This window comes from Saimiri boliviensis, chromosome 11, assembly GCF_048565385.1.
Source record: "Saimiri boliviensis isolate mSaiBol1 chromosome 11, mSaiBol1.pri, whole genome shotgun sequence".
NCBI lineage: Eukaryota > Metazoa > Chordata > Mammalia > Primates > Cebidae > Saimiri > Saimiri boliviensis.
Genome location: NC_133459.1, coordinates 14,850,285 through 14,870,379, shown reverse-complemented (window position 1 = coordinate 14,870,379; position 20,095 = coordinate 14,850,285). Strand labels below are relative to the sequence as shown.

The window sequence follows — 20,095 nt, the reverse complement described above, 5'->3', positions numbered from 1 at the left end:
AATAACCCAAATGTTTATCAGCTGAAAAATGAACTGTGGTGTATTCATACAATGGTATATGTTTGACAATAAAAAATGCTGAAGTACTGACATGTGCCACAGTGTCAATGAACCTTGAAAATCAAGTGGCCAGGAACAGTGTCTCACACCTGGAATTCCAGCAATTTGGGAGGCTGAGGCTGGTAGATCACTTAAGGTGAGGAGTTCAAGACCAGCCTGGCCAAAATGGTAAAACCCATCTCTACTACAAATACAAAAATTAGCCAGGTGTGAAGGCATGCACCTGTAATCCCAGCTAGTCAGAAGACTGAAGTAGATTTGCTTGACTCCAGGAGCGGGAGGCTGCGGTGAGCTGAGGTAGCCGCCAGTGGTACTCCTGTCTAGGTAGCAGAGTGAGACCATGTCAGAGAAGGGAAGAGGAGGAGAGAAGAGGGGAGAGGGCAGGAGAGGGGAGGAAAATAAGTCAGTCGCAAAAGACCATATGGTGTATGATTCCATTTATATGAAGTGCCCAGAATAGGCAAATTCATGGAAATAAAGCAGATTAGTGGTTGTCAGGAGCCGGGAGGGGAGGAAGGAATGGGAAGTGTCTGTTAATGAGCATGGAGTTTCTTCTGGGTATAATGAAACTGTTCTGAAATTAGTGGTGATGGTTGCACAACTCTGTGAATGCACTAAAAACCACTGAACTGTACACTTTTCAAGGATGAATTGTATGTATGTGAATCATATCTCAATAAAGTTGTAGTATTTTAAGAAAGGAAATAAGCTCTCTCCTGCCTTTCCTCAGTGAACTATATTTTCAGGTAACCACATAATCCTGGATGATGTAGGGAATTCTTGTTTACAGAATTCCAGCTCATAGAGGTAGAAAGAATGATAGAAATGCATTATTTTACCACGTCTAATGAAATCAATGACTCAGAGATCTTCAAAGGAAAAACCATTACTTGGAAGGCTGATGGGGAACTTCCCAAACGTGAAGTCAGATTGCTGCCATGCAAACCCACCAAGGGGCTCCTACGATGTGACTTCCCAGAAGCACTCAGCAAAACCTGTGAAATGCACCTAACAAAAAAAGTTGGATCAGTGCCAGGCATGGTGGCTTATGCCTGGAATCCCGGCACTTTGGGAGGCCGAGGCAGGCAGATCACAAGGTCAAGAGATTGAGACGGCCAACATGGTGAAACCCCGTCTCTACTAAAATATAAAAAATCAGCCGGGCATGGTGGCGCGCACCTGTAGTCCCAGCTACTCTGAAGGTTGAGGCAGGGGAATCACTGGAACCTGGGAGGCGGAGGTTGCAGTGAGCCAAGATTGTGCCATTGCACTCCAGTCTGGCGACAGAGCAAGACTCCGTCTCAATAATCACAACAATAATAATTTTAAAATTAGCCAGGTATAGTGTTGCATGCCTGTAGTCCCACCTACTTGGGAGGCTGAGGCAGGAGGATTGCTTGAGCCCAGGAGTTCGAGGCTGCAGTGAGCCATGACCACACCATCAACACTCCAGCCTGGGTGACAGGATGAGATCCTGCCTCTAAAAAATAATAATGACAATAATAAATTTTTTTTTTTTTTTGAGATGGAGTTTCGGTCTTGTTACCCAGGCTGGAGTGCAATGGCGCGATCTCGGCTCACCGCAACCTCCGCCTCCTGGGTTCAAGCAATTCTCCTGCCTCAGCCTACTGAGTAACTGGGATTACAGGCACGTGCCACCATGCCCAGCTAATTTTTTGTATTTTTAGTAGAGACGGGGTTTCACCATGTTCACCAGGATGGTCTCGATCTCTCCACCTCGTGATCCACCGACCTTGGCCTCCCAAAGTGCTAGGATTACAGGCTTGAGCCACCACGCCCGGCTGACAATAATAAATTTTTAAAAATTAGACTGGGCCTGGGTGTGGTGGTTTATGCCTGTAATCCCAGCACTATGTGAGGCCAAGGCAGGTGGAATATTTGAGGTCAGAAGTTCAAGATCAGCCTGGTCAACATGGTGAAACCCCACCTCTACTAAAAATACAAAAATCAGCTGGGCATGGTGGCACGTGCTTGCAATTCCAGCTACTCAGGAGGCTGAGGCAGGAGAATCAGTTGCACCTGGGAGGCAGAGGGTGCAGTGAGAGGAGATTGCACCACTGCACTCCAGCCTGGGTGATGGAGTGAGACTCTGTCTCAAATAAATAATAAGAAGTTAGACCTGAATCTACTCAAGGCTTGAGGGCTAATTTACAGGAAAGAGGGAGACAGAGAAGCTAGTTAAATAACAGCACAAGGCAACAAACAGAAAATTCCAGAATGTGGGAATTCTACCGGACAACAGGCCCTACTTCTGCATCAAGGCAACAAGATGGAACAAACGAAAAACAAAGGAAGGAAGGACTTTGGAATAAAAGCGGCTCAAAAGACGATCTTTGAAACATCCTGCTCTTGCACAGGCTCTTAAGCAACATGGAAATAAGTTTGATGGAAAATAAACATCAGTTTCTAAAAAGTTGAAAAAAAAAATCACCACACGATTGTGACTGTGGTGGGAAGACTTTGTGTGGATCCCGATTTGAACAAAGCAATCATAAAAAGACACTCGGAGACAATTAGCAAAATTTGATTATGGCTGAACATTAAATTATTCCAAAGAATAATGCTTCATGTTGTTAGGCATGATCAGGGCATTGTGGACATTTTTTTACAGCTGCACGCTGAAGTGTCATCATAATGCACAGTGGAATGATAGAATGTCTGGGATTTGCTTTAGAAGACTTCTCCAGGCCAGGCACAGTGGCTCATGCCTGTAATTCCAGCACTTTGGGATGCTGAAGCGGGCGGATCACCTGAGGTCAGGAGTTCGAGACCAGCATGGCCAAACAGGGCGAAACCCTGTCTCTACTGAAAATATAAAAATTAGCCAGGTGTGGTGGCACATGCCTGGGGTCCCAGGTACTTGGGGGGCTGAGGCAGGAGAATCGCTTGAACCCAGGAGGCAGAGGTTGCAGTGAGCCAAGATCACACCACTGCACTCCAGCCTGGGCAACAGAGTGAGACTCAGTCTCAAAAAAAGAAAAAAAAAAAAAAAGAATAAAGAGCAAAGAAAGGAAGAATATATTAAGAATATGTAGCAAAACTTAACATTGAATCTGGATGATGGAACTGTAGAAAATGTTTTATTACTTCCACTTTTCTATAATTTATAACATTTTCAAAATGGATGGAAACTAAAAAGTATATGCCAAGGATTTCTGGGAAGAGTTAAGAAAACCATTTCATGACAAGTAAACAGAAGGAGAAAAGCAATATTTATGAATTAATACAGTTATGTTACATAATTATCTTACATTATTTGTGATTTTTAAGATTTGTGCAATCAGGTTGGTAGATTAAATTATATGAACAGCCATTCGTCTATCTACAGCTCTTCAAGTTTACGTCTACAAGGTTTTTTTGTTTTTGTTTTTGTTTTTTTGGTTTTTTTGGGGACGGAGTTTCGCTCTTGTTACCCAGGCTGGAGTGCAATGGCGCGATCTCGGCTCACCGCAACCTCCGCCTCTTGGGTTCAGGCAATTCTCCTGCCTCAGCCTCCTGAGTAGCTGGGATTACAGGCACGCGCCACCATGCCCAGCTAATTTTTTGTATTTTTTAGTAGAGACGGGGTTTCACCATGTTGACCAGGATGGTCTCGATCTCTTGACCTCGTGATCCACCCGCCTCGGCCTCCCAAAGTGCTGGGATTACAGGCTTGAGCCACCGCGCCCGGCCCACGTCTACAAGGTTTATCCACAGTTCTTCAAGTGTATGTCTACAGGGTGGCCAACTGCTTAAAAAGTTATCCTTGAGCAATCTGAATTTGCCCGTCATCATTTTCTGCTGGGTTTCAAAGACCCGGGAGAAGCTTAGAGTTGTGTCAAGACAAAAATGGACCCAACACAGAAGTTTAATCTAACCTTCATCCCAGAGTCTTCACAAGTGGTCACCGAAGAAACTTACCTGGACGATTCAGGGGCCTCTCAAAACTTCTCCGAGACATTGATAAAGAACCTTAGTCAGCTGACTCTCAACGCCAGTACTGAATTCCCTTCCCCTCTACCAGAGGGTTCACTCCATCAGCAGTCTACAGGAGCAGCAGTCCTCAGGGAAATCGGAGATGACAGGAGGAGAGGAGCAAGAACATTGCTGTCTGTGAAGAGAGAAAGGCTGGCAAGATTCAGATACATGTTACTTGGCACAGGTCCTAGGCAGCCTGAAAGAACACTAATGAACACTGGGCTTAAGGGAGTTAAGAATGCATCGAGAAGAGGAATATTCAAATGTCCCTGCAGTTTCTGCGAGTCTAGCGGATGGGATCCTTCTGAGAATGCTAGAATGGGGAACTATGACACCAAGCCACTTCAGCCATAAACCTTATTCTTGCCCCTTTTATTTTCTTGCTGGTAATTTTATACAGCAGACCGAGAAAGTTACTCTCTGCTCATACGGATTATACACCAATAATTTTGATAATGAGTTCGAGCTTGTATTTTTCTTGTATCTTTTTCCCTACTATGATGCTAGTGATTTATAAGGGATCTGTATAGTTTGAATATATTTGGATAACTTTAGCTCTACTGTTTGGTTAGACCCAAAGAAGCCAAGAGCATTTAAGTATTCCCGTGTGTTTCAGAAACCCAAAGTCAGTAAGGTAAAACCCAGCAACAAGAAATTGAAGCAAAGTTACTTGTGGATAAAGAAAGCATTAGCTAGTTTGGTTAGAGCATAATAATTAGATTTTCTGGCTTTCAAAAATTTGGGTTGCAATAAGAGCAAAGTTTATGCTATTTTTACAGTATTCAGTACAAAAAGGTGTACATATAGAAACAATAAAGTTGACATTTGATTACCTTAAAAAAAAAAGTTATCCTTATAGGGAAAATGCAGTGTTGCCCACGTATGGGCACAGCTCTGGAACAGTAACAGCTCTGGGAGGGCGTTAGGGAAGAAAGTGACATATGGTATATACATAATATAGAATATTATTCGGCCTTTAAAAAGGAAATCCTGCAATGTTGGACAATAAGGATAAACCCCAAGGATATTGTGCTTTGTGAAATAAGCCAGTCACAGAAGGACAAATCCATCATGATTCCACTGTAAACTAAAAATAAAATCCCAAGTTCCCCACTGACTCAATGGACCTCCTCTAGGCTACGGAGATCCCAGAAAAACCTTAGAGACTGAGTCCCCAGCTACAACAGGGTGGGAGGTTAGACGTGTGATATGGTTTGGCTGTGTCCTCACCCAAATCTCATCTTGAATTGTAGTTTCCATAATCCTCACGTGCTGTGGGAGGGGTCTGGTGGGAGGTAATTGAACCATGGAGGTGATTACCCCCCATGCTGCTGTTCTCAGGATGGTGAGTGAGAGTGAGTTCTCAAGACATTTGATGTTTTGTTTTCGTTTTAGAAGGAGTCTTGCTATTTTAGTAGAGGTGGAATTTCACCATGATAGCCTCGAACTCCTGGGCTGAAGTGATCCTCCTGCCTCAGCCTCGCTAGCAGCTGGGATTATAGGCATACATTACCATGCCCAGCTAAGTTTTTAGTTTTAGTAGAGATGGGGAGTGGATCTCACTGTGTTGCCCAAGCTGGTCTCCAATTCCCAGTCTCAAGCAGTCCTCCTGCCTTGGCCTCCCAAAATGCTGGGATTACAGGCATGAGCCACCACACCTGGCCTGTGATACGTTTAAATGTTAAGTCCAAACATTAGTTCAACCTAAAGTGAACATGGGTCATATATTACATGCACGTTAGTTCAACACGTGTGGGTCAGCACTGACTTCATGAATATTCATAGCTCCTCCTGTAATCTGCTGAATATGTATATTCAGCCAACCCATTCAGTTTAAATTCCCGTCCAATCCCTCCTCCTCCAAAGTTCCATCTCTGGTCTTTGCTAGAATCTGTGTTTTCAACCCTGCAGGATGGCCACCTTGCAGTCAGAATCCTATAAAAGAAATAAAGTCTCATCTCCTTATCTAAATGCATAGATCTTGTGATTTTTTTTTTTTCATGAGACAGAGTCTCACTCTGTCTCCCAGGCCGAAGTGAGTTGATCTCTGCTTACTGCAACCTCTGCCTCCCGGGTTCAAGCAATTCTCTTTCCTTAGCCTCCCAAGCAGCTGGGACTACAGGAATGCACCAACCACCATGTCCAGCTAATTTTTTGTTTTTTGTTTTTTGTTTTTTGTTTTTTTGTAGAAACGGGGTGTCACCATGTTGCCCAGGCTGGTCTTGAACTTCTGGCCTCAAGTGATCTGCCTGCCTCGACCTCTCAAACTGCTGGGATTAAAGGCATCACCGTACCTAGCCTAGATCTTATGATTGTTTTAAGTTACTACCACTTACTTATATGAGGTACCTAAAAACAGTCAAACTCACAGACTCAGAGAGTAGAATTGTGGTTGCCAGGGGCTGAGTGTGGGGAGGTGGAAACAGGGATTTGCTAATCAATGGACACAACATCTCAATTATGCAAGATGAGTTAGTTATTATTCCTGTAGTTAACAATATTATATTGTACACTTACAAATTATTGGGGGGCATAGGTGGATAGAAGAATAGTTAATGAATGCTGGGCTTAATACCTAGGTGATGTGATGATCTGTGCAGCAAACCACCATGGCACACATTTACCTAAGTAACGAACCTGCATATCCTGCACATGTACCCTTGAACTTAAAATAAAAGTTGAAGAGAAAGAACAAATCTTAAGAGGGTAGATCTCATGTTAAGTGTTCTTACTATGATTTAAAAATTTTTTTTCAAGGAGGGGGAAGTATGGGACCAAAAAAGAGCCTGCATAGCCAAAGCAAGACTAAGCAAAAAGAATAAATCTGAAAGCATCATATTACCCAACTTCAAACTATACTATAAGGCTATAGTCACTAAAACAGCATGATACTGGTATAAAATAGGTATACAGACCAATGGAACAGGATAGAGAACCCAGAAATAAAGCCAAATACTTACATCCAAATGATTTTTGACAAAGCAAACAAAAACATAAAGTGGGGAAAGAACACCCTATTCCACAAATGGTGCTGGGACAATTGGCAAGCCACACGTAGAAGGATGAAACTGGATCCTCACCTCTCACCTTATATAAAAATCAACTCAAGATAGGTCAAAGACTGAAATCTAAGACCTTGAACCACAAAAATTCTAGAAGACAACATTGAAAAAACTCTTCTGGATATTGGCTTAGGCAAAGACTTTATGACTAAGAACCCAAAAGCAAATGCAACAAAAGCAAAAATAAATACATGGGACCTAATTAAATTAAAAAGCTTCTGCACAGCAATAATAATAATAATAATAATAATAATAATAAGCCCACAGAGTGGGAAAGAATTTTCACAAACTATGCATCCAGTAAACGACTAATATCCAGAACCTACAAGGAACTAAAACAAATTAGCAAGAAAAAGAGCAAATAATCCCATCCAAATGTCACATGCTAAGGACATGAATAGACAATTCTTAAAAGAAGATACACAAATGGCCAACACACATGTGAAAAGTGCTCAGTATCACTAATTAACAGGGAAATGCAAATCAAAACCACAATGCTATACCTACTCCTGCATGAATGTCCATAATCAAAAATAAAAAAAAATAGACGTTGACATGACGTGGTGAAAGAGAACACTTCTACACTGCTGGTGGGAATGTCAACTGGAGGAGATTGGTCAGGGTGGTGGGAAAAATTACAGGAAAGACACAAACCTTCTTGGAAGGCTGGGAGGTTTTCAAAAGCTTCGGGAAAGGGTTATGGCTGAAGGCAGCCGAATCCACTTACCTTGAGCTAACAGCAGAGGACATATAACAAGGGAGTGCAAAGGAATTTATCGAGATGAATTTATCTATTTCTCTGGAAACCAACCATTGATCATCAGGGCGCAGGACTGCCCCCTACTGGGGGTGGGGGGTCGACAATGTTAATTACCCACAAACGGTGCTTGCTCCAAGCCTTTGTCGTTAAAATTTGTACTAAATAAATGCGAGCTCTCCAGCTGCTTATTGGGGCCTCACTTTCTCCTCGGCTGTGCTGAGCCTTGCAGTTCAGCCGCACTCGCAGGCAAAAAAACCTGGGTCTGTGTACTCTGTTCATCCATCACTCGGCCAGTCTGTGAGACAGACTTGACTGTAAACTAGTACAACCACTATGGAAAACAGTATGGAGATTCCTTAAAGGACTAAAAGTAAATCTGCCATTAGATCCAGCAATCCCACTAGGGGGTACCTACACAGAGGAAAAGAAGTCACTATGCGAAAAAGACACTTCCACACACGTTTATAGCAGCACAGTTCATAATTGCAAAAATATGGAACCAGCTCAAATGCCCATCAATGTACGAGTGGATAATAAAAATGTGGTGTGTGCATATATATATATATATATACATATAACACAGAATACTACTCAGCCATAAAAAGGAATGAAATCATGGCCTTTGGAGCAACCTGAATGGAGTTACAGACCATTGTTTTAAATGAAGTAACTCAGGAATGGAAAACCAAATATCACATGTTCTCACTTATAAGTGGGAGCTAAGCTATGAGGATACAAAGGCATAAGAATGATACAATGGACTTTGGGAACTTGGGGGAAAGGATGGGATGGGGTGAGGGATAAAAGACTACACATTGGGGGCTGGGCACAGTGGCTCATGTCTGTAATCCCAGCACTTTGGGAGGCTGAGGTGGGCAGATCACCCAAGGTCAGGAGTTTGAGACCAGCCTCACCAATATGGAGAAACCCCGTCTCTACTAAAAATACAAAATTAGCTGGGCATGGTAGCGCATGCCTGCAATCCCAGCTACTTGGGAGGCTGAGGCAGAGATTACACACCTGTAATCCCAGCTACTCGGGAGGTTGTGGTGAGCTGGTGAGCTAAGATCATGCCATTGCACTCCAGCCTTGGCAATGAGAGCGAAACTCTGTCTCAAAAAAAAGACTACATATTGGGTACAATGTACACTGTTCAGGTGATGGGTCCCCCAAAATCTCAGAAATCACCAAAAGAACTTATCCATGTAACCAAACACCACCTGTTCCCCAAAACTACTGAAGTAAAAATTAAAAAGAGTGGGTGAAATTAGTCAGGTGTCGATGCACATGCCTGTAGTCCCAGCTACTGAGGAGGATGAGAGGGATGATTGCTTGAGCCCAGGGGTTTCAGTCCAGCCTGGGCAACACAGCCAGATCCTTCAAGAGGGAAGGAAGGAAGGAAGGAAGGAAGGAAGGAAGGAAGGAAGGAAGGAGGGAAGGAGGGAAGGAGGGAAGGAGGGAAGGAGGGAAGGAGGGAAGGAGGGAAGGAGGGAAGGAGGGAAGGAGGGAAGGAGGGAAGGAGGGTAGGAGGGAGGGAGAGAGGGAGGGAAGGAAGGAAGGAAGGAAATACAAGAAGGGGTAAACTCAACTGCTGGGCTTTTTTGTTTCTCTTGCCATTGTGAAGGTAGGACTGAGTGGCCAGATTGGCATATGTTGCAGTCCTATTGAAGGCTAGTGGTCATTAATCTGTATGGACAGTCTCCCCATTGGATACTTTCTCTGGCTGTGCTTGGCTGTTTGGGAGCAAGCAAAGAGAAAAGGTGCAGTTGGAGTCACACAGGGTTGGTATTCTTACCAAATCCGTGTGACAAAAAGACAAGGGAGCAAAAGAGCTTTCGGTAGTGGCAAGAGTGTTGTTAAAATTATGGATTATGGAAAGTAAGCAGCCCTAGAAGTAAAGAAAGGAGAAAGCCCTCAGACTGTGAGAAAGTGGAGAAGTCAGTGGCCTAGAGGTACCAAAAAGGTAGAAGAGGGCCACAGAGAGGCCGTGCACGTCTGTCTGCAGACACTTTTGTTTTCAGACACCTTTATTCACATCCAAGATAATCCTGGATCTGCCTAAAGAGGGAAGCGGGTAATGGTTGGTTTAGAAGATTAAACACAATTGGGATCTGCAGCTTTGGAGCCACAAGTAGATTTACATCTCCGCTCCACCACTTACAAGATATGTGACCATGGGCAATTCATTTACACTTTTTGAGTCTGTTTTCCCTTTTTTAAAATTAGGAGAATAATCTTATAATTGGTGTGAGGATTTAAAGAGATAATGCAAGTAAAGCGCTTAACACAGTACCTGGCACACAGTAAGAGCTGAACACATGATGTTACTGTTACATTTGGAAGAGAAACCAAGGCAAGGGGACAATGAGGACGATTCGCAGCGCAGTACCGTACTGCAAGGTGAAACTTTTGGATAGCTAGGCGCATGCGCATGCGGCTGTCTAAGGGCGCTCGTCTAGCGAGGGCGCTGCGCATGCGCCGGAAGTTGCAACCGGGAAGCCTGCGAGGTCGGTTCCGCCCGACTCTAACATGGCGGCGCCCTTTGTCTGCTCTGAAGTGCCGTCCCCGGCCTTCTCGTGGCCGTGATGCACCTCCCTCTGCGGTGGGATCCGGGACATGGCAGGTGAGGGTCAACAAGCGCCCGGGGCCGGGGAAGTCCCGGAAGCCAGGGAGGAGGCGGCGGAGGATGGGGCGCGGCGGGACGCCGGGGACGGTTGTGTGGGGGAGGGGAGGCAAGTGGAATGGGACGCGATCCGGGGCTGAGGGGACACCACCGCGCTGGAGATTGTAGGGTGGTGGGGCGGGGGGCGCCGCCGGGCTTGCGGCCGGAGCGACCGCCCGAGCGAGGGGGCGCGAGTCGCCTCCCGGGCTAGGTGACACCCCAGCTGGTAGCGTCTCCGCCCCCGCCGCCCGGCTGTCACCGCCCCTTGACCCCGCGCGCCGTCGAGGGTGGGCGTTCTGCGGCCGGGAGGGAGCACGGGGCCCGGCAGCTGCCGTCAGCCCGCCCGGGCGGGAGGGCGCGGGGCTGCCCGGGCCTTGGAGGAGCTGACAGGAGGCCAACGCTGTCCCTGTATAAGATTATCTCATTCATTCATTCGTCCTGCGGATGGTGGTTTAGCACCTGATAGATGCAGAGGCTAGAGAGAGTGATGCGGGTGGATTGGATCCTGGAGCAGTGGTTAGGAGTGAACAGTGGAGCCTTGGGCACTTTTGGCTCTTTCTCTCTGCCTGGGTTTACTCATCCTTTAAGCAGAGATGTTAATAAAATCTGCCTCCTGAGATTGTAATTAAGGGGAAATGAGATTCCTAGAACACTTTTTGGCACAAAGTAAAAGCTTTGTTGCTGTGATCAGTTGTATCCTCATCGTCACCCAGAGCTCAGAGACCCATGTGGGAGACATACAGGTAAATCAGCAATTCTGATGCTGCTGCGAGGGCAGAAAGCCCTCCCTCCTCTGGAGCAGAGTAGAGACACTTCCCTCAGTCTAGGGGGAATCCTAGGAGGCTTCTGTCCCCCAGAAAGCTAAGACCTAAGGGAGAGAGAGAGATCAGGCTAAAGAAACAGGCTGGGCCGGGTGAGGTGGCTAACGCCTGCAATTCCAGCACTTTGGGAGGCCGAGATGGGCAGATCACTTGACGTCAGGAGTTCGAGACCAGCCTGGCCAACATAGTTAAACCCCCATCTCTACTAAAAATACAAAAATTAGCTGGGCATGGTTGCATGCGCCTGTAGTGCCAGCTGCATGGGAGGCTGAGACAGGAGAATCGATTGAACTCGGGAGGCAGAGGTTGCAGTGAGCTGAGTTGGCTGGCGCTGCTGACTCCAACCTGGGTGACAGAGCGAGGCTCCATCTCAAAAAAAAAAAAAAAAAGGAACAGGCCCTGGTCTGGTCTTAGGGAAAGTTGTAAACCTAGTTAAGGACTTTTAAGTTTTAGGTTAATGAGAAGCCATTTAAGAATCAGATTTGTGGCTAGGTGTGGTGGCTTATTCTCTAATTCCAGCACTTTGGGAGGCCAAGGTGGGATGATCACTTCAGCCCAGAAGTTTGAGACAAGCCTGGGCAACATGGCAAGGCCCCATCTTTATAGAAAAAAAAAAAAAATAGCTGAGCATGGTGGAGCATGCCTCTGTTCCCAGCACTTGGAAGGCTGAGGTGGGAGGATTCTTTTATTTCCAGCCTGAAATAAAAGAATCATATGTGTGTGTGTGTGTGTATATATATATATATATATATTTTTTTTTTTTTTTAGACAAAGTTGCTCTGTCACCCAGGCTGGAGTGCAGTGGCAGCATAATCATAGTTCACTGCAGCCTCGACCTGAAATCATGCAATCCTCCTGCCTCAGCCTCCCAACTAGCTGGGACTACAGGCATGCACCACAACACCTGGCTAATTTTTAAAATTTTAGTACAGATGAGGTCTCACTATGTTGTCCAGACTGGTCTCAAACTCTTGGCCTCAAATAATCCTCCCACTTCAGCCTCCCAAAGTACTGGGATTATACGCATGTGTAACCATGTCTGGCCAAGAATCAGATTTGTGGATTAGGAAGATCACTCTGGCTAAGTGAAGACTGTATCAAAGGGAGTGGGCCTGTAGGCCAATTAGGAGACTGCTATAATAATCCAAGTGAGGGCCAGGCTCGGTGGCTCATGCCTATAATCCCAGCACTTTGGGAGGCCGAGGCGAGCGGATCACGAGGTCAAGAGATGGAGACCATCCTGGGCCAACATGGTGAAACCCCGTCTCTATTTAAAAAAATTACCTGGGCGTGATGGCCTGTGCCTGTAGTCCTAGCTGCTCAGGTGGCTGAGGCAGGAGAATCACTTGAACCTGGGAGGTGGAGGTTGTAGTGAGCCGAGATCACACCACTGCACTCCACCCTGGCAACAGAGTGAGACTCCATCTCAAAAAACTCCAAGTGAGAAATGACAGTGTGAGTTAGAGGCAGAGTGTGAGGAAAGATGGTTTGGAAGATAGAATTGACACAATTAGTTTGATGAGAGTTAGGGGCAGGGAGGAGTCGGGATCACCCCAATTTTTGGCTGATGAGTGTTGGATGCTGCTCCATGTGACAGGGAGCAGGACGGGGACCAGATATGGGGGAGGGCAGATATGTTTAGTTTTGAACATGTTGGGAATCGGATGCCTATAAAACATTCAAGTACACTCGTTCAGCAGTGATCTAGTAGCTGTCACCATCAAAGGTCACTGAAGTTATGGGAGGCGATGAGCTCACCTAAGGAAGGGTATGCAATGAGAAACAAAGTCCCCAGGGTATCCCAGAGCAGTGCCAGTGCAGCAGTAATGCTTGGGCACAAGCCTTGTCATTTTTTGCTTATCAACCTTGTGTCCTATCTCTCACTGAGCAGGAGTTCTTGAGAGCAGGGCCTGAGGCTAAGTCTGTGCATCTTTGTGTCCCAGTGCCAGAATGTTGTCTGGCACGGAGCAGGCCATTTATTCAACCCTTCCTTTACCATTTATTCAAGTTGACCATTTATTCAGCACTTCCTTGGGCTGGGCGCTGTGCTCAGCACTCTGTATTTGTCTATGTTTGATCAATGCGTGAAAGGGCAGCTCTGAGGGAGCAGGTACCCTTCAGTTTCTCATCATTTTTCTTCTTGGGTGTCATTGATTCAGGTAATGAGCTGGAGGAGGGGAGCCAAGCTGGAGTTACAGGCAAACTGTCAGAAGAGAGTAGCCTGGGCTACTTGGGAATCTGAGGTATGTCTGTAATACTCAAGGATGAAACAAATCAGTTCAGTTTGTCCTTCTTCTCTCTAGACTCAATGTGATTCAAATCATTCTTTCCTGATAGCTTTTTCTTCAGAATTATACAGTAATGACAAAATCCCTGTTACAGTTTGGTTGGACAATTGTTGATATTACTGTGATTTTACCTACAGAGACCAGAGTGGGTAATCACTGGGCAATGCTTACACCTTTAGTTAGGTGAAATCTAAAATGCTCCAACAAAGTAATCCAAAATACAGTGGCGGAAACAGAAGTTTATTCTTTGCTCCTTAACATTCTGGAATTATGCAGTCCAGAGCTGGTAGAACAGTTTGCTCTTTCTGTGAATCATCTGGGAGCAAGGTTCCTTTGATAATGTGGCTTTTCTTGCTCAAACTTGGGCTTCCATCTCATAGTGCAAGCTGGCTGCTGTAGCTCCTGCCAACGCGTATGATCTCCCTAGGGCAAAAAGGGAAACAGCAGCGAGCACACACTCATCCCTTTTAAGGTTCTAAAGTTTAAGGAGACATTTTTGTACAACATGGTTCCCAAACATAAGCCACTTCCTGCATCTGATGCACAGCTAAAGAACAGATTGTGGGTATTTCAGTGCTGGACAAAAAGCTGGCTGAGCGAACGTGCTCTGTCCCGAGTCTGTCTGGATTACTGTCTTGAGGGTGTGATCCCAGCCTGAGGGGAGGTCCACTGAGTCCCCAGGGCAGGCTGCTCTGGCTTTTCGTGGGCAGGCTGCTCTGGCTTTTCGTAGGTTTACAGTGCATGGGCCCAGGGAGTGAAGGCTTGTTTATCCATTCATTGTGCCCAGCGTGTGTCAGGCATTGTGCTGGGTGCTAGGGATGCTGACACGAGTAAGAGTGAATCCTGGGAGCAGGTGCACCATACAATGCACAAAATACCTTGAAGGGCTGGTGGAGGGTGTGTGCACACAGGGAAGATGGACTGACGCTGGAAGGCCTTCCTGAGGGGGTGAAGAGGTTGTGAATGGCACTTTTTGGACTGATGAGTGTAAAGTTCCCCTTGGACAGATAGAGGCAGCCAGGACTCTGGAGTCAGGTGTGAGTCTGTCCTCCTGTTGAGTGGCTCTGTGCCTGACAGTCAGTTCCTTCTGAAACTGTGTTCCAAAGAGTTTAAAAAAAAGAAAAAAAAACCAAAAACCTCATGACTATTAATTTTCCTAATCACAAGATTATCTTCTGACACATGAGACAGCAAGCCCTTTTACTCAGTTCCATCACTGAGCCTCACTTTCCTCATCTATAAAATAGGGATGACAACAGCTACCTCACAGAATTGTTTGGAGAATGACGTGACATCAGCAAGGTAATTCAGAGTTTGCTGCATAGTGCGGTGGTCCCAAATCTTTTTTTTTTTTTCCTTCTTTTTTTTTATAGCAATATATATATATACATTATATATATAGTTATATAAATATAGGGGAGATTTCCCCCACCTACCCAAAACATGTGTCTTAGTGTTTGATTTTTTTGTTTCATATGCAGTGAAGAGGGAATTTCAGAATTTTTACATTTTAGCAAACAAGTTTGACTTCTTGGCTTTTTGGTGCAGTAATGCCACAGCAATCCCTCCTGGTGCCAAAGGCTCACACTATTACAGGGAAGTTGTGAACACTCGTTTCTTGGGGGGTGAGGCCTGCCCCACATGAACTTCTCTTGCATCCCTCTGCTCCACCATGATACATAAACACTTAGACTTTTTGTTTTCCCCCAGTGAATCATTAGACATTAAAAATGGAACAACAGAGTCACAAAGGGCCACATGCTTTTCAGTATAAAGCATTCTCCTTCTCTAGGTTGCTGTCACAGTGCAGACTGCTTGAATATGCTCAGGAGATTTAGTCAGTGTTGTCTGTATTTGGTTATAGAAAAGGGTCTCCTGGCGGGGGCAGTGGCTAACACCTGTAATCCTAGCACTTTGGGAGGCCGAGGCGTGTGGATCACAAGGTCAGGAGTTCAAGACCATCCTGGCTAACGTGGTGAAACCCCGCCTCTACTAAAAATACAAGAAATTAGCTGGGCATGGTGGTGAGTGCCTGTAGTCCCAGCTACTCGGGAAGCTGAGGTAGGAGAATCGCTTAAACTGGGAGGTGGAGGTTGCAGTGAGCCGAGATCGCGCCACTTCACTCCAGCCTGGAGGACAGAACGAGACTCCGTCTCAAAAAAAAAAAAAGCGCCTCTCCTTTTCTTTTTCTTTTTTTCAAAATCCAAAGTACAGAGTGAGAGCAAACAAAGCATTTCTTTTCCTTCTCAGCATCAGTTTCATCTGAGCACCTTCCCGTGAGACGCTGCTCAAGTGTCTCGCCTTTGTCCTCCCCACCCTCCAAAAATAAAAAGCAACAAGAGAGTCAAGGAATTTAGACATTTATCAGCCTGGTAAACAAACTTTGCAGCAAATAGAAGTCCTACTATTGTAAAGAAAATTGATGAGACAAAAAGTACATATGATGACCCAGCTACTGTGTTTGTTGGGTAATTTATAAGGTTGACCTCTGACTTCATTGTTTTGTTTTGTTTTGTTTCCAGTTTTTTAACACCATTTATTGCTAACATGAATTCAAAGCAAGTATACAGTTTTTTGATACTAAAATCAGGAAATCAAGACATGATTGCCATCATAAAATCTTAATCTTCAGAGAACAGCATTTCCGCAAGGTTGGCCTGAAGACGCTGAGGTTCTGCCAGTTTTTGAGGGGTTCCATACTTAAGTAGCATAGGCACTGCTGTTACTTTCACGTTTTTTCTGAAGCCATTATTTGGATCTTTCCAATAAGGCTTGTCTCCTACTTGGCAGTGGATGAACACACACCCTTCACTAACGTCCTTCAGCCCTTCTCATACAACTGGTTCGGCCTTCACGAAGTCGGGACGCTAGCTTTTCCCTCCGGCGTCCTTAGAACCCATAAAGGAGGCAAACGTGATCTTGCCATTGTGCTGTTCCATGGCCTAGTTGAACTCCTGGAAGCCAGGCAACGCTCACCTCCTCGTAGTGGGCCATTGGCACGACGCGGAACTGCTGCTAGCGGAGTGCGTGTCTGGCCGCCGTGGGCCGGGCCCACGTGGGCCTCGTTTTGTTTGGTTTTTTGAGACAGACTTTCACTCCTGTTGTCCAGGCTGGAGTGCAATGGCGTGATGTTGGCTCACCACATCCTCAGCCTCCTGGGTTCAAGTGATTTTCCTGACTCAGCCTCCCCAGTAGCTGGGACAATAGGCATGCACCACCACGTCTGGCTAATTTTGTATTTTTAGTAGAGACAGGGTTTCACTGTATTGGTCAGGCTGGTCTCGAACTCCTGACCTCAGGTGATTCGCCCGCCTTGGACTCCCAAAGTGCTGGGATTACAAGCATGTGCCACCATGCCCAGCCTACCTCTGACTTCATTGATGTAAAATCCTATTGGAAATATTAGGGCAGCCATACAGAAAAGGATGGTTCCAGTGAATGCTATCCATTGAGTACATTTTGTAGCTTCTCTTCCCCAGTGGGAAGCCACCAGCAAACCACATGTGACAGTCAATGAAATGATTCCCATGATGATAAAAAACCGTGTGGTGACCCACTCCAGGGGAAGCCCGGGAGAGATGCACATCCCGTCTCGTCCATGGATTGTTTGGCACTGTCACGTGAGGCCCACGGTGAGTGCTCCCACAGACTCCCCGGTGTTGAGCCAGTCTGGGTTGGTGATGCTGGTGATGGTGAAGATATCAGCAGCCAGAAAGAGACACCCTGAGATAATGGTCAGTTTATCCAGTCGCCCCACCCTGCTTCCCCAACTCTCCGAGCCCCGGGCAGGGTGGCCTCACACCTCCTGCCCCGTGCACGGCCTCCAGGATCTGGAGTCCCTGTGCCACTGCCTCACGCCCCCTTAGCCCCCATGCCCTGGTCCAGCAGCTGTGGCACAGCCTGCACCCCCCCAACCTTTTTGGCACCAGGGACTGGTTTTGCAGGAGACAGTTTTTCCAGGGACAGGGGGTTAAAGGTAGAAGGTGGTTTCAGGTTGACTCAAACACATTACATTTACTATGCACTTTCTTTCTATTGTTATTACATCATAATATATAATGAAATAATTCTACAACTCACCATAGTGCAGAATCAGGGGAGCGCTGAGCTCGTTTTCCTGCAACCAGATGGTCCCATTTAGGGGTGATGGGAGACAGTGACAGATCATCAGGCATTAGATTCTCATGAGAAGCATGCAGCCTAGATTCTTCACCTGCGCAGTTCACAGTAGGGTCTTGCTCCTATGACAGTCTGATGCCTCCGCTGCTGATCTGGCAGGAGGTGGAACTCACGACGGTAATGGCGAGCAAGCGATGGGGAGCGGCTGTAAATACAGATGAAGCATCGCTCACTCGCCTGCCACTCACCTGCTGTGCAGCCCAGTTCCTAACAGGCCATGGACAGTAGGTCTATGGCCCAGGGGTTGGGGACCCCTGGTATAGTGGACATTTGTGAAATGGTACTTGCTTCCTGCTGCAAGATACAGGATGGTTGGAAGCTGGGGGCCAGTCAGGATGGAAGTTGAGGACGGCCCAAACCTGTGGGGAGGCCAGGTTGCTGTCCTGCCCTGTGGCAGGGACCATGCCATCTAGGTTGTGCATGGAGGGTCAAGGATTGCTCTGTGCCCCTGTTTTCTGTGAGAGTTCCCCCAAGCTTTCTAATTAAAGTCATCAAACCTTGGATTTCCAGAGACCATATCCTGAGAGATCTGATAAGGGGTGTTTTGAGGATTCTGTCTGTCAGTTTAATTCCTTCAAGCTCAGATGCCTCTGGGAAGCCTTTTTTGAGCCTTTCCCAGATCTATCCCAAGTGAGTTTGGAACCCCTCCCCTGTGGTTTCTTAACATCCTGTTTTTGATCTCTGTTAACACATTTTCACCTCAGTTATGATCCTGGGCTCCCTTGTCTGTCTTCCCATGAGACCGCCAGCGTCTTGAATGCAGGGACAGGTTCTTACTTATTCTGTCATTGCCACTGTATAGCTTGTTTCCTGGCACACAGCTGGTGCTCAGCAAATGTTGGATGAGTGGATGATCAGTCTTGATTGGCTGAGGAGGAACTGGCATTTGGGGTTGGAGAAACTCCATGCGATGAGGGCTGGGCATGCTGCTTGTTTCTTGGGTATTTGGCTATAATATGGGAAGTAGACATGATGAACTATGACCTTCACTGTGAGAGTTTTGGTCAGAAGATGGTTTCCGTGTCTTTTTGTCTTGTTCCAGTATAGTGGGTTACTCAATCTTACACTTCTGACATTTGGGGCCAGATATATCTTTGTTGGGGGCAGAGGGTGTTCCTGTAGCATCTCTGGCCTCTCACCATAAGTGCCGGTAGTAACTCTTCTCCAGTGGTGACATCCCAAAATGTTTCCAGATATTGCCAGGTGTCTCCTGGCACAAAATCGCCCCCAGTTAAGAAACCCCCTTAGTATAAGGTAGCAGTTAGGAACGTGAACTTTTAAGCCAGACGTACCTGGGCTCATGTCTGGGTCTTAGAGTTACTACCTGTAGGCCCTTGGGCAGAGAAGCCTCAGTTTTGCTCAGATGTAAAATGGGGATAATAGTTACTTTGAATATAACTTTCTTGGGTGGGATTATTAATAAGGTTATGCATGTAAAGTGCTTAGTCGTGTCCCTGGCTCCATAATTACTGTTATTTGATGGAAGAAGACTCCTGAGGGTCAGAAAAGAAAATCTGCAGAGTTTAGGAAGAGAACAATGTTTGGTATGGGAATGCATTCACAAGGTTGAAAAATCAGGAGGTTCTCAAGGGTGTACCAGGCTGGTCCCAATCTTCTGGGCTCGAGCAGTCCTCCTGCCTCAGCCTTCAAAGTGCTGGTATTAAAGGCTTGAGCCACCAAACCCAGCCTCAGATAACACTTTTTATTTATTTATTTTTTTCTTGACAGGGTCTTGCTCTGTGGCCAAGGCTAGAGAGCAGTGGAGCTGTCATAGCTCACTACAGCCTCGACCTCCCTGGCTCAAGCAATCTTCCTGACTCAGCCCCCCAGGTACCTGGGACTACAAGCACACACTACCATACCTGGCTAATTTTTCTGTTTTTTTATAGAGATAGGGTTTTGTCATGTTGCCCAGGCTGGTCTTGAACTCCTCGGCTCCAGTGATCCACCCACCACGGCCTTCCGAAGGACTGGGATTACAGACGTCAGCAAGGGTATCCTGCAGGGTGACCCATTGTTGGGTTTGACATTTGACATCATAGTAGGGAGGGAGCTCAACTTTAATTAAAACAAAAAACTCCAAATACATTTTGTGTACAAAGCATATTGTCCTAGAGATCATAATCTACTTCTTTTGCTGGCCACAGTTTTTTTTTTTTAATGTTTTTAAGTTTTTGAGACTGAGTCTTGCTCTGTTGCCCAGGTTGGAGTGCAGTGCTAGGATTATAGCTCACTGCAGCCTCAACCTCCTGGGCTCACACGATCCTCCTATCTCAGCCTCCCAT

General features: G+C 46.1%; 2 protein-coding genes and 1 pseudogene across 9 annotated transcripts in view; 2 read left to right on the top strand and 1 right to left on the bottom strand.

The window, feature by feature from the left end:
* Positions 1 to 3,909: 3,909 nt before the first annotated feature.
* On the top strand, positions 3,910 to 4,392 carry LOC101048130 (developmental pluripotency-associated protein 3-like). Its single transcript, XM_003934972.1, has one exon. The coding sequence runs from the start codon at positions 3,910 to 3,912 to the stop codon at positions 4,390 to 4,392; it is 483 nt and encodes a 160-aa protein (XP_003935021.1).
* A 5,965-nt stretch (positions 4,393 to 10,357) lies between these two features.
* Positions 10,358 to 20,095, top strand: part of ZBTB17 (zinc finger and BTB domain containing 17) — a 36,072-nt gene continuing 26,334 nt past the window's right edge. For 5 of the 8 annotated variants that reach the window (XM_010345557.3, XM_074380121.1, XM_074380125.1 and 2 more), the window contains exon 1: positions 16,759 to 17,263. In XM_010345557.3, coding sequence (XP_010343859.1) covers positions 17,230 to 17,263 — 34 coding nt within the window. In that variant the 5' untranslated portion in view covers positions 16,759 to 17,229. Of the gene's footprint in view, positions 10,484 to 13,502; positions 13,587 to 16,758; positions 17,264 to 20,095 lie in introns of those variants that run through there. The other 3 variants (XM_074380123.1, XM_074380124.1, XM_074380122.1) reach the window with 2 other exon arrangements.
* Positions 16,219 to 16,777, bottom strand: LOC101048776 (thioredoxin domain-containing protein 17 pseudogene; annotated as a pseudogene).